The following is a 17,161-nucleotide window of genomic DNA, read 5'->3' on the forward strand; positions in this document are numbered from 1 at the left end:
TGTGGCTGCCTTTCTTTTCATTCTGCTGAAGCAGACCCAAACACAGTTCCCAGAGGGCTGAGTGAGGAAGGATTTCTTGTATGAGAGGAGTTTGGCATCTCTGTTGGACAATGAGATGTGAGCCACCAAAGAGAGGACCTACCAGCTCACACAGCAGCAGCAGCACTGCCATGTTTGAGAGAAAAAAATTGTGTCCTTAGAAAGCCCTTTTCCCTTTGTCCCGTTGTCTGTTAGATCTGATTTGTGGCTGTACAGGTGGAAGAGGCTTTACTGCTAATGTTGGAGGCCAAGGGTGGAAAGGATGTTCCTCCTGGTTCTCACTCAAGAAGCGTTGCTGCCAGCTTTGTTCTGCCCCGATGGCACCCAGAGGAGACCTGACAGAAGGTGAGCACCAAGACACCTGGAAATGGGAAGTGGGAGGGGAGAGGCAGGAAGAGAATCAGGAGGAAAACAAAGAAGCATCAGTGCAGCTAGGAAAGGCACAGAAATGCAAAGTTATGATAAACTTATATACAAGTTTTGGTGTCAGTAGGGTGTGATAGAGCGCAGATTGTTGACTCAGATGCTCCAAAATCTTTGTGCTTGTGATTTTAGCATCAATAAGTGGCTGTATCTCCACTGATCACACTTCAGAGATCCCTGGACAACATCTCTCTGTGTCCTGCTCATGCTGTGAAGCTGGTGGCATTTAGACTATCATGGATACTCAGAGACATGTGAATGTTGCATCTGCACTAGCAAACTGCTTGCAAAGAAAGTCTCTCATTTTCCAGAGCTTGTACAAGTAGTCTTGAAGGTTAGCCAGTGCTTCACGGAGTGGCTGCCCAGCAACAGTAAACAGTACCAGTGGTGGGATGTGATGGATACTCCAAATACTCAGGAAGCTGCTGTCTGTAGAGAGAGCTGCTATGGCATTATTTGTTGTGAACTAAATGTCTTTATTATCCATTAACTTTATGACCTTGAGTGCTTTTAGGGTATTCTCTGATGTTATTGTCCCACAGGCTTCAAAGGTACTGTATATCAAATGTTGAAACTTCCCAACCTGATGAAATCCCTTGATAAGACAGGTATTTAAAAGCATTGGCTGTGTCCTGTCCATTTGGACAAGAGTCATGTCCTGCTGAAGCAGCTGCTCTGCTGGCAGACCCTCTGATACACAGGGACTTGATGATCCCCCAGAATCTCCTGGTCATTATCCCAAAACATGAGACCCCTCTGCTCCAAGAGGAGAGCTGGGCCTGGTGGGAGAACCTGATCAGAGCCTCTCCTGGAGAAGGAATTCTTTGTACCTGCATGCAGCCAGTCATATGGAGCATAGGGCTGCAGCAGACTCAGTGTGCTGAGCTGTTTGGCAGCAGGATTTAAGATGCCAGAGGTGCATTGAGATGCACTGAGGTGTACTGATATGAGGGTGTGCACCACATCCAATTAGCTGAACTAGGAGCCATCTGTCCATCAAGCAGCTGTACCCATCTCTCCCCATCAATGTATGTTAGCCAGGCACTCAGCAAATACAGGTGTGACTGGTGACAATGAGCAAAGGCAAAGACTAAGCCCAAAAGAGGAAGATAAAACTCAAGAGTTGACATTTTATAGCATTTTCCAACCTGATTTTGTAAACAATATAACCTCAAGCTTTTTCAATGAAGTAAAAACAGGCAGTTGTGCCCATTTCACAGATAAGGAAGCTGGTAAAACAAATTTGTCCTTGATTTCTGAGGTAGAAATGGTAGAGCTAGCAGGACAATCTCTTCAGCCCGTCTCCTGCCTTTGTTTTCAAGCAGCTTGTTCTTACAGGAACGTTCCTCTGAGCAAACGTTTTTTCCCTGCCAGCAGCTATACAAATACACTTTCAACATTGTGTACTTGAAATCCTCTGGCACATTTTGTATCCACGTGCAAAGTCAACGACTGGGAGACCAGGTCTGCAGCAGCAGCAACATGCTACGTTACGTGGCTGTGCAGATGCACTGCATGGTGTGCACCAATCGGTAGTGCATGAAGAGAAAAAGCCAAAATGAAGGGAGGATGCATTGCAAGGCAACAGCACTAAGGTGTGTGGACAAAGCTTGGCCTGTCTTCAGGTTAGTTTCCTACCAGTCTCCCAGCTGCCATGTGAAATATGTTTGTTATTACTGCATTAGTCACACAAAATGACACCGCGTTCTTAGAAACCAAAAGAACAGGCTGAGCAGCATGACTAAGGTGCCTTTGTGGAAACTTCCCATGCACTCTGCAAGATAGGCTCTCGTACAGCTCCTGAACTGGAGCCAGGGAAAAGAAAAATAAAGAGGGATAAGCGAGGCTATGAGCTTATGTGATATTCAGAGACTTGGCCTGAATGTATTGTTTTTTCACTTTTTCTCCTGCAAGATAAAAATCTTCTTACTTTCTTTTTTTATATATCCCCTCTTAACATAAGCTCATAATAATGCTGTCGTTTAGAAAACATTCTTTTTTTCTGAACACATTGGCACCAGTTTTGGCAGTTAAGTACCTTTATAACAATCTTTCCCATGTGACTTTAGCAGCTAAACTCCTTCATAATAATGGTTTATAGCTCTTGAACTGGGTTTTCTTCTACGTTTCCAGGAAGTTTTGAGGTTGTCAAATCACATCAAATCGGGTAGTTCCAATAACAAGAACAACAAGAAAACAACCAAGCATCTCATAGATTTTTTTTTTACAGGTGTGGAGCAGAGACCTGAGGTCTCTGTAGGGGTGCACATACTGGAGAAAGACAAACCTGTTGTGTTGATGAGATCAGGTATAGAGAATTGAGCAGTACAGCTATACAAAAAATATGTACCATTTCTTAAACTACTGCAGTCATCATCTTCCCTTCCTTTGGGATCAGGTGAGAAACATTTCAGCCTTATTTCAGCTTTCCTCAGGTGAAATCACTGATCGTTTATACCTGCTGAGAAATAATGTAGCTGCCAGAAGGATTTTCTTATGGGTTTTGTTCGTTGAGCTGTAAAATTCTTGCAGTGGATGTTTGAGTCCCCAGGGTTACTGTTCTTTCATTTGTACCTGAGATAAAGTCCAGTGAGACAACTTGATTTGAGAACCTGTAATGCAGATGGAGCCAGAAGATCCCACCCCTCTCTCACCCGCTGATATGCAAGTCACAGCTCAGGCTTTGCCAGCTCAGTGTTGCTGCTGTCACTCTTTCCCTTCTGCAATTTGCAAACAGCCTGGTGACAATAGTGGGACAGTGCTGTTTGAACAGCCTCCCCAGTCAAGGATTTTCTGAAATAAGTTAGAGGGGTTATTTTTGATAACACAGTGCAAGAGGAGTGGAAAATGCAGCATGTTATGACATGCAGTAAGGCAGGAACGTTTTCTCAGCCAGTCTGGCTGGGTGAGGCTGCAGATGGTTGCAGAGATGAAAGCACTGGCTGCTCTGTCACTTGGCAGGGTGGGCGGCAATGGTGAATGTCCTGAGAGGATCTTGAGAGCATTCTGTGGAAGGACAAGGATAAAGGGACCCTCTTCCTTTTGCACCTCCTTTAAGAGATGCTTATTAACATTGTTTGCTCTCCTACAGGCTCTATTTTGCTCTGTATCTGTAAGGCCCTGTTACTTTGCTGTCACTTCCCTTACTGAAGTGGGAAGACAGTCCTCCTGTGAAGCAAATGGAGCATTTCTTCCAGCACATGCTTTGCAAAACTAAGCTATACCTCTCTTTTTTATCATTTGGTTTCATGTTTCTTGCAGACTGGTTTCATAATTGGTTTCATAATTTCTTGCAGATTACTTTATATTTTCAGTCCAGTCTTCATCTAGCAGCATCTTCCATGCTCTTCTTTTTCCAAATCCATTTTGAAATTTCTCCATTTTGAACAAATCGTTCTTAAATAGATTGCTTCTATTTCTAGCAGAGTCCTATCCTTGTAGAGTCTCTAAGCATATGTTTCATCTGTCAGATGTCCTAGGGCATGCTTTGAGAAGAACATTTGGGTTGAGACTCAGAGACTTGTGTGCTTCTTTGCACAGATGTGGACCATGGTGTCTCACTGCAGGCTGGATTAGCAGTGAACTACATCAATCCTTGGATGTTGTGTTCCCTGCATGAAAGGGTGGTGGGAATGGCTCACAATTAATATGCTGGAAGAGAAACTCGAAGATCTCTTTGTGAACTGGGGGTGACAGCAAAAGCAATAACACAGGTTTCATGTCTCAGAGATTTCCTTCACTTCTAATGACACCTTTGTCTGTGCTTTCTGGCATGCAGCCTTGCATGGGCTGCACTTGCAGAAGGTGCTGTCCTCACCCTCCATCAAAGTCCCTGAATATGTGATGAGTGGGACACATGGTGATGCTTTCACAGTGGGAATACCATAAATTTCTTCACCACGAGCAGCTCCCAGAAAAGCAAATCTAACACCCTCATCTCAGCAGGTTCCCAAGGTTCCTCGTGAGCCTGAGTGCGTCTCTGCTACAAGGCTGCCTGTCTCTGGGGACCATGTCCTTGTTCCCATGTGTCACAGAGTTGCTGGGTACCATGCCCACAGCTGTAGAGGACTCAGGGACATAACTCTCTGGTATGAGGACTGGATACAGAACCATTTCCCCCACTTGGCATGTGCAGGCTGCTGCTGAACCGTAACAACTCTTGTATGGTCACCAAGTGGAAGAAGGGAGGTCTGCTGGATAACTTGGTGTGTGTCAGCAGTTAGTTACATTGCCCTCTCTCTGGATAATATTTTACTCCTGTTTTTGAGGTTTTTGCTGTCCTTGCATGTTACACGCTGTAGAATAAAACATTCTCTCCAACATGGAATACGTTTGGGGAAGGATGAGTGAGAAATCATGGAATACAAATTGATAGAAATCCTTTAATTTTTGCTTTCCAGAAAATCTGATCACAGAAAGCTGTGTTATACGTCATTGAAACTTCCAAAATATGCATTTGTGAAATGTGCAGGAGACTTAGCACTGTGGGCAAAAGTGCTCAGTTCCTCTGAGAGTCAACCCAGTGGGCAGCAGCTGAGAAATTTTCTCTTTGCTGCCAATGAGCCTTGGCTCTGACCTGGGGAAATCTCATCAGGAGAAGTACAGTTCAGATCATGGTTTGGCAAGCCCTTCACTGCATCGGGACTTTGGCTTCCAGGTTCAGCTGGGGGCACAGCATAACGTCCAGCACAGGGCTCTTGCGCAAAAATAGAAATGGGCAATGTGGCATTGTCATGGCTGGTTCCCCTCGACCAACAAGTCTTTTATTCCCCTCCTCAGATCACCATCTTCTACTGAAATTAAAAAAAAAAAAAAAGGTATTGGATCAGTCCCATAAAATCCCTCTTCCCTGCAGATCAAAGCATCAGGGTGAGGGCAGCAGTGATAGATCCTTGCTGATGAGCTGACTCTGGAAATAGGTCAGGAGGCTGAGCAAGATGTGAAGCAGCAGAACTCCTCCAGGGGATGAGAAAACTGCCCTGTGATCTGAAAAGGAAGCTTCCCATGTTCTGGCATTTATTTCTGGATGTGTGCATAGACGATGAGCAGGTAATTATTTAAGGGGATGTGGGTAAGGCTTCACGATCTGTTGTGTGCATAGGAAAGCTAAGGGAAATGCCTCGGGGAGGAATTTCTTGGTGCGAAGGTAATCTGCCCTTTCCGGAGGGAGGGGAGGCACGGCTGGGGCACGCATTGCAAACACAGCCACTGTGCTGCTTCTCTGCGGTGCACAGCAAGTGCAAGGCTGACTGCTGGGGTTAATGAGAGCTGTGGGAAATGGCCCTTTTGCAGGCAGCCTTACCCCGCAAGCACCACCCCTTGTGATTTTTCCAGGCAGAAGGGCTCTGGCGCAGCGTTGCAGGGCTACGGGGGATTACTTATTCACCGTGTACTTGGAACAGATCCAGCCTCTCTGTTACTGCCTCCAGTGAACAAATTCATCAAGTATCCACGAGGCTCACAATCCCTTGAGGCAGGAGAAGACAGGAAGGTGATTCATATTGCAGATCACGCTGGCTCTCCGCGGGGCTCTAGTAAAGCAGAGCCGGCAGCTTTCCTTCTACCGCCTCCCTAACGCTTGTTGGGGTCATTGAGGCAGCAGACTCAGTCCAGATGGATTTCATTGCGGGGGCCATTGGAGGTAAAGAAATAAAGCGGTGCTTTCTGTTGGAATCAGGTAGCTGTGTTTCCTTGTTGCTAAGCTAGCAGGCAGGTTGCGGTGATAGAGATGGGATTTTGCCCACTGGTGTTTCTCGGTAACAGTGTCTTCTTTAATAAGCAGATAACATCACCAGGGTAGAGACCACCCTGATGAAATTTGAGGTCTGCGATCTCCTGTGTTTTTATTTCAGTAGGAGAAAACCAGAGATCAAATGCAATATGCCTTTTGGAGATACAAAACAGTGAGTACTGCCTGGGCAGCAAATCCCGGCACGGCTGATGGAGTCCTGGCTCTGGGCACTGAGGACACGGGAGGCTGAGGATGCGGGGGGCTGAGGACACAGCTCATGGCTTTATGGCAGTGAGGAGGGGCTGTGTGAATGGCATGTGCACGATCGTGGGTGAGAGGTATTGACAGCTGCGGGGTTATTTCTGTGCAGGAGATGAAAAAGTAGGTTAGCCATACTTAAAAATAAATAAATAAATAAATAAATAAAGGAAGAGAGAAAGGAGAAAATCATGATTTAATTTTAGACATTTTTAGACATTTTTAGAGCACCTCAAACCTAGTTTTGTTTTAAACAGCAAAGCACAGGCGCTGGTCTCATTTCTCTCCTGAAATGTGCTTGTCAGATATAGCAGTGTTGAGTATCAACAGGCTTGGGGTGGTCACAGGCCGAGTAGTCCTGTTGGTGGCTGGAAAGTGCAGCCCAGACCTTTATGTTGGATCTGCTGAATTTGGGCAGCGTGATGCTGGCACCAGTGTGCATTTCCTGGGAGGGGCCATGACAGTTTCACTCTACTGCCTTCATTTGCTCATCACTGAACTGTCACAGATAGGGCCAGGTTTGTATCTCAGCAGCAGTCCAGCTCATCCTTCTCCTCTTTCCTTGCTGATCAGGGCATGCAGTGGTGTTGTGAGTCTTGTGCTGGTGCCGATAGAGGAATATTCATCCCAGAAAGATGAATCAAATGTCCTCTAATAGGTGCTGTTAGTGGCTGGACTCAGCTCAGGGAGTCAGTGATGGCTGTGTTCCCTTTGGGACCTTTGCTTTTGTTGGCACAGTTGTAGAGGAACCAGCCACTTAGGGGCAAACTTCTTTTGCAAAGGAATTTAGAGTTGAAAACTCAGTTTCCGAGTAGCCTTCCTGCATTGTTCACATGCCAACTTCTGTCCCCTTATATGGGACAGCTTCCAGGGCTAGAACGCCTTTCCTGTGAGAATGGGATGTTGTTAGTGCTCAGTGTGCCTCATGGCTTGTCCTTGTTAGAACTGCAGCAGTTTTTTGTTCTCCCAAGGAGGCTGCAAACTGATGAAGGGTGTCAACTCAAGAGGTGAGACAATCATAATAGAACCACAGGATGAATTGGGTTGGAAGGGACCTCAAAGCCCATCCAGTTCCAGCCTCCTGTCGTGGGGTGGTTGCCACCCAACAAATCAGGTTATCCAGGGTCCCATCCAAACTGGCCTTGAGCACTTCCAGGGATGGGGTATCCACAACTTCTCTGGGCAGGCTGTGCCAGTGATTCACCACTCTGAGTGAAAAATTTCCACCGAACATCTAAATCTCCCCTTTTTTAGTTTAAAGTCATTCTCCTTGTCGTGTCACTATCTACCTGTGTAAAAAGTTGACATCCCTCCTGTTTATAAGCTTCCCTTAAGTATAGAGTAAGGCTGGGATGCGGTCTCGTTGGAGCTTTCTCTTCTCCAAGCTAGATAAGCCCAACTGCCTCAGCCTTTCTTCACAAGAAAGGTACTCCGTCCCTCTGATCATCTTCTTGTCCTCTTCTGGACCTGCTCCATTAGCTCCACATCTTTCTTGTGCTACGGGCCCCAGGTCTGGATGCAGTACACCCAACTGGAGACTTGCAAGGGCAGAGCGGAAGGGGACAGTCATCTTGCTCTTCCTGCTGGCCACTGCTCTGTTGATGCAGCCCAGGGTATGGTTGGCTTTCTGGGCTGCAAGTGTGCACTGCTGGCTTGCATCAAGTTTCTCATCAACTGACATCCCCAAGTCCTCAGAGCTGCTTGCATTTATACGTGGGATTGTTCTGACACAGGTGCAGGACTTTCAATAACCACTGAATAGCAGCTCATCAGGATGTCCTTCCTGACTGATAAAGCTGACTGAGCTTTCAGCAGGAGGTTGGACTAGGTTCCTTCTAGCATGGATTTTCCTATGATCCTGTGTGTATTTCCTAGCCATGCTGCTGCAGCAGCTCATGGTGCATATTGATACCTAGGGCTACTGATGATGTGTGGATGACTTAGATCTTGTCCTGGGTGCAGAGATTTGGGAAAGGGCAGCTGAGTCACCTGGCACTGCCCTGCAATGATGGCAGAGCAGCCAGGCCTGGGTCACATCCAATCTTCCTGCGTCCCATTTGCAAGGTTACACACTGGTCACATGCAGCCCAGGGGTAGACAAAATAACCTGTCTAGGGAACATGGAGGGAATGTGCTGTCTCCTTGGCTGTACAGCTAAAGCAGCTCTGCTGGACATGGGCAGGCTCACATTACAGGAAGAAGTTCAGCTTGTCTGGAGTGTGGGGCAGCTCTTATGTTCCCAGCTCTTTACAGAGTAAAGGCCTTTTGAAGTCATTCTCTGTAGATCCAACATGTAGTCCAGGCTCCCTCTTGCTCCCTAAGTGTCACAGCTGGGCCTGTTGCAGGCAGGAGAGCTCCAAAGGGCTGCCATTTGCTCTGTGCCAATGCCACTGCTGTGATCCTCCTGCCAGCACCTCTCCTTATTTTAATTTCTTGGTGAATGTGGCCTGATTATGATAGGGTGAAGGATCTAGTTTTGGGGTGTGTTCATGTCGCGGGTTCTGCAGTTGCTGCATAGTCCCTGAGAATCGCTCAAATAAAGGTGTGACAAATGGCTCCCTGCAACCCAGTGAAGAGCATTCTTCTGGTTTTATCATCTCATTTCCCCACAGCCAGTGCAGAGTGACCAAGCAGGAACCCCATAGGACCCCTTTCCCTGTATGCATGCTGTACGTATCTGGCCTTGATCAGTTTTGCCATGCGGACAGTGCGTGTGTGGGTCAGTCTATCTTTGTCCCAAGCTATTAATATCCTGTGGCACTGTGCAGAGCCCTTCTTCCTCACCCTTTGGCAGACTTGGCTGAGCTCCTCAGCACTGAAACCCCGACTGCCCAGAGCGCTTGTGCTCATTAGGTGCTTCGTGGTTGCTTAAGGGTATTGAGAGCTCGCATCACCAGCTTGGTGAATCATTTACATTTGTGCTCCCTCCCAGGTGGAGGCACTTGATTGGTACTGGAGCCAAGGTCAGCAGGAGCCCTTCAGAATGAGATGCAATGGGAAATCGGCATGGGACAACCTGTGGCTGCTGCCCGCTGCCAACTGGACAGGTGGCCCCAGGTGACCTGGTGCACTCTTCCTGCTGGGTCATGCTGCCTGCACGCTTCCCCTCTCCCTTCCAACCTACTCTTGTTTTGGATTGCAAATAAGGAAAGTCGCTTCTTTGCCCACTTTTTAATCTTTATTGTAGTTTTTCTGGGTGCAGACAGATTTTTGCAGAACAACCCTCATTTTCCTGCAAGCTGGGAATGGTTAATTATTTTCATCTGAGCTGTGGACTTCAGGATTGCCTCCTGGAGACTCCCACCAGCAGCTGCTCCTTTTTCTCAAAATGTAGCAAAGCTTCTCAGAGCTTCCAAGCAGCTGTACAATTGCACATGAATGCATCCTGTGAAATGTGAAATGCCCACAGCAACTAGTATTTTTTTTAAGCAGCAGTCAATGAGTGGCCATTTTCAGCTATACACCACCTGTGCCTGCCCTAATGGGCTCAAACAGCACTGGTGCAAATGACTCTTAGAGGTGAAGTTCCACTGCACCTGGCTTGATCTCCAGCCACGTGGCATTGCTATACCAGGAAGAATTTAGCTGCTCACCTCCCTATTCTCTCCTGTGGCAGTGATGCAGAGAGTAGGGGGGCTGAGCACCTTATTGCTGTGTCCATGTTGATACACTTTCACTCTCTGTATAAAGGCAGTCACTTTGTCTGATAGGATTAATATATTTCCAATCCCAGTGCCTATTTTAAGGTCTTGAGATGAGCTGGGTGCTGATGTAGGGCTGACAAATTCCCCCAGCATGCTGGAAATGCTGCTGCGTGCAGGCATGCTGCTGGGCACGCAGCTTAGAGCTAATCCCCCTCTGTGCCTTCATCTTGCCCTGTTGGCCCTCGCACAAGGCTCTCTCCTTCCCAGCCTCCAGACCTTTGATCCTTGCTCTGTTTTTGCAGTGTACAAATTGTCTGGTGCACAAGGAGGATGCTCTTGTCTGAGCTGAGAGTGGGAACAGAGACAGCACATCTCTGTGCATTCCATCTTGCCCTTTCCAGCAGGGCTGCACTGAATCCCAGGGCTGGTGCATGCATGTACCTTCCCTTGTCCCAAGGCTCTATGTTTTTCCAGCCCTGCCTCAAACCGTAGTGTAATTGCTTATGTCAATGCTCACATTCCTCCTCTTAGCATGCTATGTGTTCAGACAGATCTATGAGTTTTGCTGTCATTGTTGGCTCAGACATTGGAGCTGGAGGGTGATATGCTACCAAGAGCAGACAGGTTCAGCAGTTGCATTTTTCTGCAGTTCCCCTCATGACCTCCTGCAGAACAGCCTGCTGTGATGTGTGTTGGTAACTGTCTCCAAAAACCTTTCTGTTTCAGGTGGCCTAAGCACAGCAGTGGGGTATCCGCTGGACACAGTGAAGGTAGCTGTTGGAACTTTACTTCTTGACCACAGTCTGAACACAAATGGGTCATGTCATGTTTTTCTACCGTTGAAAACTAATCCAGTGACTGAAAGTTTCCAGCTTTGTCACATCAATGTATTTCATTTTATTTGTGTACTTCTCTTAAAGATAATGGTAACATTTTGGGGGATGCTTCCTTATGGCTGATTAGCTGCTTTGCTGCTGCAGCATTTGTTGATGGCTTTTAAGTGTGATATCTGCATTGCTAAGTTGCTCCTGTGTTTTTAGGTGAGGATTCAGACCGAGGGGCATTACAATGGCATTTGGCACTGCATTCAAGAAACATACAGGACAGAAAGAGTAGGTACCTCTCATTAGAGCCACTGGCAGGGGTTGTGGACGGCTTTGTGTTTCAGAGGAGCAGTGCTGCTGCGGTCAATCTGTGGAGGACAAGTTGCAGTTGAATACAAGCATTGCTTGGAAGAATAATTAGAATGGGATTTAACTTTGCCAATCATCTGTAGGACGGCAGTAAGTTTAGGCTCAGCCATATGTGGACAGTGTTTTTGAACTTTCTCACACCACTCCCTCTTAAAAGTCTTCTCTGTTTTCAATCAGGTTTTGGGATTTTACAAAGGTGTGTCAGCATCAGTCTTCACAGTGTCGCTGATCTCCTCTGTTTCATTCGGCACATACAGAAACTTCCTTTGTAACATCTGCAAGCTGCGGTACGGCACAGCCGACGCCAAGCCATCGGGGCTGGATGTTTCTCTGGCTGGAAGTGCTGCTGGTGCTGTGCGGGTAGGCAGCAAAGTGGAAAGCACAACAGGAGGACTTGTTGGGGCATGTGGGGCTGGGAAAACACTGATGTTTTCTGTTGAGCGCTCAGCAGAAGGAAGGTTTATTTTCTTGTGAGGTCCTGCCCTGCGACCTTGGCAAAAGAAAGCAAAACAAAAAGGAAGAAAAACAACCTGGGAAGCAAAATTTCCAAGTAGCTCTAATTGTAGATTTATGTAAAAAAAGACGTAAGCTGGTGTGCAAAGCGTAGGCTGGTGTTTTGGCAGGGGCAAAGGGCTGAAAGACCCAGCTAGACTCTGAGGGCTGCCTGTGTGTATTTCATTCCTGAATAAAAGGTTTTAAAGAGGACAGAAAAGCATCTCCTTTCCTGCAACTCCCAAAGGCTGGAGCAGTTGGCACTTGGAGGAATCAATGCCCATGACTGATAGTGATGTGGTGTGGGGTACTTAGGAACTGTTTCCCATAGGCAGATGGGTGCTTGCGGTGTCTGTGAGCATCTGCAGACACTCCAACCCCAGTGCCCTGTGTCAGAAACACACAGTCACAGGCGGTTGGAGGCAATCCTCTTACAGGCAGCCCAGATGGCAGGTCGGTGGGTGTTTCCTAGCAGGTGGTGACTCTACTTAGCGCAGGCTGTTTTCTGATAGTTATGGCCCTAGTTTCAAATACAGATGTACAAAAGAACCCTGATGTATTGCGACATCAGAGAGCTGAGCACATCTCCTTGCTGTGCCCATCTGGTTTCCCAGCTAGCTAACATCCTCTGTGGGTTTCTGCCTCTCCATGCAACCTACACAGTGTAGCAGCTAATCTCCTGGGGCAATTTAGCATGGACAGAGCGAAGGAAGACGCAGCTTGCTGGCTTCAAGTAACAAATAATACTGCCTGAAAAGTGGGAAATGTAATTTGAAGGGTCAGGCAGGAGAGGGAATCCAACGTGCAGCTCAGATGAGAAGATTTAAGCTTCTTCCTCTAATTTTTCAGGTTGTGCTTATGACACCCAGTGAGGTAGCTAAAGTTCGGATGCAGACCCAGAGGAACCCCCATTCCTCTGTCACATCCTCCCAACCCAAGTACCGAGGGTCTCTGCACTGTCTGAAGGTGATCGCCAAGGAGGAAGGCTTTGGGGGTCTCTACAAAGGCTGCTCTGCATTGCTGTGGAGGGATTGCTCCTCTTCTGCAATATATTTCCTGACATACTCTTCTCTCTGTGACTGGCTCACACCAGCTGGGAAAAACAAACCAGGTAGGTACTGGAATGCATCTGACATACAAAAAGGGCTTATTTTGGGAAATGATGTACTCAGGTTGCTGCATCAATAGGAGCTGAACTCTGAGCGTCTGACCTGGCTGAAGTGGGTGAATGCTGTTGGGCTATGTTGCATCTGGTTTGTGTGATGCTGAGGTGGGTTCTGACCTGCACAGCCTGTATGAAGGATGCAAAAAGGAGCGTGCTATGAGATCAAGTGCCTTGTCAGTGTGAGACCACTGGAAACATAGAGCTGCAGGAGCCAAGCAAAGTAACCACTGGAAAACATGAGGATAAAAACAAGTGGGGGGATCTGCAGCCTGTCCAACCAGGATGGCAGCATGGTAGGATATGTAGGGAGGGTCCTAGTGAGAACTAGTCCTGTGCACAGCATGCATGGCCCCACAGCTCCTTTTTCCCTCTCCTGTCCCTCCAACTGCAGTATGAGATTTGAAAAGAGTTAAATAAGTGTCTGGGGAGAATCAGTTTGAGCTGTTGGCACATGCAAGGCTGATCACACTGCTCTCTCTCTGCAGGTCTCCTGGTCGTGCTGCTCTCTGGGGGCTCTGCTGGAGTGCTGGCCTGGGGCCTGGCTACCCCCATGGACGTCCTCAAGTCGCGGATGCAGGTGGACGAGTCGGGACAGCACAAATACAAAGGCCTCATCCACTGCGCGAGAGAAAGCGTCAGAAAGGAGGGGATCAAAGTGCTGTTCAAAGGCCTGGGTTTGAACTGCATCCGCGCCTTTCCTGTGAACATGGTGGTGTTTGTCACATATGAAGCTGTGCTGAGGTTTACAGAGCATTTCACAAACAAAAAATAGCAGATGCAGCTCTAGCAAGAAGCATGTTTTGTTCAGTTTGGTTTTGTAGCCCAACGTAGACATGCACTGAGCTCTCCACTGGAGGGCAGCACATGAAGCAGGGGCACTTCAGCACAGCACCTGTTGACCAACGGCTCTCACATGATTACACACTCATCAGGGAAGCTTGTACTTGTGTACAACCTCTCTTTTACCTTGTTAATGTATTTTGACTGTAGCCACTGCTTAGGCCACTCAAATGTGTGCAATATTTATGCTCCAAAAAACTGCTGGTCTAATTTGAGAATTTGGTAAAGGTTTAATTTTGTTCTCTACTAGCACAGAAAAAAAAACCCAAAACCTTCACTATTGAGGCAGGAATCAAGGGTTTTGTGTGCAATATAACACTATACAACACATTCTTTTTATATGTAGAGCTGCAAGGTATCCACTGAGCACTCTCCATATGTGTGTCTCCAGCCTGAGCAGGCAGGCTGCTCATTCCCAGGTGTAATTCTGCCCAAGTACTCTACAGTTACATCCCTTCAGTAGAGGCTGAAATATGAATCTCTTTCTTTTCCAGTTGTTTTTTTAAGGAGTGGCAGACATAGTCTACTCACACAATCATTCAGTGGCCTCACTGAAAGTGAAAACAGGCATCAATTCCCATAAACCATGTGATTTCTTCCTTCTGGTCCCCTTTTATAAGTTCGTAGCATAGACTTGGCTACACATACAGTTATTTTGTAGCACGCAGGACTTGGCACGCACCCTGGACAGGGAAGAATTAATCTTGTACTAGAAGGGCAAGTTAAGAAATTTCAGATGCTACTAAGAAAGAATAAAGGTGATTTCTTTCAGAGAGAAACTAGTATGAAATTCCAGAACTATCCTCCTGAAACCTAAACATTCAGCTTGTTTTTTAAACTGCATCATGGCCATGCTATCAAACAGCTCCCAGAATTTTTGTTTCTCACAAGTCTGTTAATCTCTCACGTGATCCAATAGCAGCTTTAAGATACTAGACAGGTGCAGAGCATGGGGGGGATTGAAAGATCTGGCACGGAATCTGATTCTATCCCAAAGTGCGTACGGCCTCAGTAACCTGTGACCCACACTTAGACCTTTAGGGCATCAGCACCAAACCTCCTTTGGTTTGAAAGTGCTCACAACAGAAGATTTAATTAAGTCCTCAAGATTTGGAATTTCTCTTAAGACAAATGCTAAGAGGCTTCTCACCTCTCTATGAGGGATGCATCTGGCTGAGGCCTGCCCCGGTAGGGTGCTAACTCATCCCAGCCTTGGCAGAGTGTTTTCTGAAATCAAATTCTTTTATAGAAAATTATTCTCAGCTGACCTTCTCAAGCATTACATCCTGTGAACAGACAGCAAAATACATAGCTCTATGTCAAGCAAAACAACCATTTATTATTAGGTAGTGTTGATACTGTCTGTGGTCAGCCCAAGGCTTGAAAATAAACTCTAATCAGCAGTATCCCAACTTTCTCCAGTAGCTTAAAGCATTCATATGACTAAAAGTGTCTTTGTGGTGGCCATAACTTATACACAGCTTGTTTCAAGAACCACGAATTACAGCTGGATTGGAAAATTAGTGGGCACAGCTGTGGAAGCCAGTGAGAGTAGTTGAGAACAGTGAGCCTCTTCTAGGTACTCAGCATTGTAAAAACTAGGTTCTCCTGGGGCCTGAACAGATAAATACTACATGAGAGGTAAGTTTTATCTTACAGATCTTATCAATTTATTTCAAGAATCTAACTGCTTGCACTGTGTAGTGTGCTACAACCCCTTACTGGAAAAAAAGAAGACAAACCCAATTTACCCAGGGTTTGACTGATGATCTGACAATCTTTAAAACAAGAACTCACAGCAATTTATATCAAGGTGAATTAGCCACCAGGCAAGGGTACTGAATGTGCAAGTACTGGAAACCTAGGCATGTAAATAAGAACCAACTTTTCTTTAATGATGTGACATACTGTTTATATTGTGTACTTAACTCCATATGCAACAAGTTGTTTGCCTTGTACATTTCAGAACTTGGCTGCTCTATTTTCTGATTACTTTGTATTGCCTTGATCTTCAGCTTCTGTATTTGCTGCTCTGCTAATCACAGAACTATTTCTTCTGATACATTATCTATCTGAAGGCCAGCAAAACGAAGACACCATATAGCTCTCTGCAGAGACAATTTCTTTCAGAAACAAACTTGCTGGCTGGCCTTGAATAAAGAAAACTTTCTTTGGAAGGCACATTCTGCTTTCATGTCATTGATAGTTCCTGTTTTTTTTTTTCTTTTTCTTTTTTTCTCACAACGCTTAAGAATATCCAGGTAGGTTTCAGCGTGCCTCTTTGTGACTGGCGGAGCAGTGTAAAGCTATTCACAACTTGTATTCCTTAGCAACTGTAATGGTAGAGTCACATTAAGTATTTTATGTCAGACCTGTGGAAACATTGCTCTAATAGGTCATATTGACCTCTCTCTATTTCTGAGCTGGCTGCTATATAAGGAAATTCAACGCCCAGTCTTGCTTGTGACCTGTTAATCTTTGGAGGACTGGCCCTTATTACCTTGCTCTGGCAGCAATCTGGAGTTTACTTGTTAAGACCAGATGAATGGGGTTATAAGGCACTTTATTTCACTGTTTGTAAGGCACTGGACATCAAAACAGTGATCGACTCCTTGTGATGACTAAACAACAGAGGAAGTGTAAATGAAGCCTTTTAAAAGTTAAATAAATTCAAAAAGCAAAACAAGTTGGATAGACTTTTCACTGCGTTTTTTTAATTATAGTGAGATAAACAAAATATGAACAAGTTGAGGAAAGCATAATCAACATTGACTGATAACTTTTCACCCGTACGTTTGAGGACTGCCTTGTCTTAACCTTTAAATGTCTCTGAGATGTTAATTATAATTACACCAGATTTAAGCATTTACCAAGACTGAGAAACTGTGTCATTTCAGAAGCACATTTTGTAAGTACCCATGAGGGTATGTGAGTAAGATGCTTGCTCGGTAAACAAGTATTAAATTAATTTTGCAATCATTTTCCCTTCTAAAACTTTGGAATAAGATTTTAACTGCTGTGTCAGAAAACTAATCCATGTGCTTCGTTAGAACACTTTGCTGTTTCTTCTACAGCACATTTCCCCTCCCTGAATAACTACATTTTTGGTTAGCGAAATACATCTTGAAGGACAGATCTGCATGTAACATTTTCAAGAAGCAAGTTGCATTACAAGTTTCTAAAAAGCCCTTTAAAATTCATTAAGTCTTATGTTTTGTGTATAGTTTAAAGATGGAGAAGAGCAGATGACAAGAACAGGAAGGTCGTCATTGAAGTCTACTGTAAATATAAATTAGTTTATTTACTAACATCTACAAGAACCTATTTGCTTTTCCTATGAATTGCAACACTGCTTTAAAAAAAAAAAAAACAAAAA

General features: G+C 45.7%; 1 protein-coding gene across 18 annotated transcripts; it reads left to right on the plus strand.

The window, feature by feature from the left end:
- The first annotated feature begins 303 nt into the window (after positions 1 to 303).
- SLC25A47 (solute carrier family 25 member 47) lies at positions 304 to 16,603 on the plus strand. 18 transcript variants are annotated; one of them, XM_042813412.1, is made up of 11 exons: positions 304 to 384; positions 1,837 to 2,087; positions 2,693 to 2,860; positions 5,318 to 5,511; positions 5,797 to 6,103; positions 9,384 to 9,508; positions 10,822 to 10,865; positions 11,136 to 11,207; positions 11,466 to 11,648; positions 12,630 to 12,891; positions 13,431 to 16,603. In XM_042813412.1, the coding sequence occupies exons 6-11, from the start codon at positions 9,445 to 9,447 to the stop codon at positions 13,715 to 13,717; spliced, it is 912 nt and encodes a 303-aa protein (XP_042669346.1). In that variant the 5' UTR covers positions 304 to 384; positions 1,837 to 2,087; positions 2,693 to 2,860; positions 5,318 to 5,511; positions 5,797 to 6,103; positions 9,384 to 9,444; the 3' UTR covers positions 13,718 to 16,603. The 18 variants fall into 18 exon arrangements, with proteins under 18 accessions (XP_042669346.1, XP_042669347.1, XP_042669345.1 ...); XM_042813413.1 differs by having other exon boundaries at positions 310 to 384; positions 1,840 to 2,087; XM_042813411.1 differs by having other exon boundaries at positions 312 to 384; positions 595 to 2,087.
- Positions 16,604 to 17,161: the final 558 nt, after the last annotated feature.

Source organism: Centrocercus urophasianus, unplaced genomic scaffold, assembly GCF_019232065.1.
Source record: "Centrocercus urophasianus isolate 14NV4802_14NV808 unplaced genomic scaffold, USGS_Curo_1.0 seq_14, whole genome shotgun sequence".
In the NCBI taxonomy this organism is placed as follows: domain Eukaryota; kingdom Metazoa; phylum Chordata; class Aves; order Galliformes; family Phasianidae; genus Centrocercus; species Centrocercus urophasianus.

Bases quoted from the DNA above. Each gene is read 5' to 3' on its own strand.
- SLC25A47 (XM_042813412.1), top strand. From the start codon at position 9,445: ATGGGAAATCGGCATGGGACAACCTGTGGCTGCTGCCCGCTGCCAACT. The intron at 10,866-11,135 runs GTAGCTGTTGGA...CTGTGTTTTTAG, and splicing joins ATCCGCTGGACACAGTGAAG to GTGAGGATTCAGACCGAGGG. The intron at 11,649-12,629 runs GTAGGCAGCAAA...CTAATTTTTCAG, and splicing joins GTGCTGCTGGTGCTGTGCGG to GTTGTGCTTATGACACCCAG.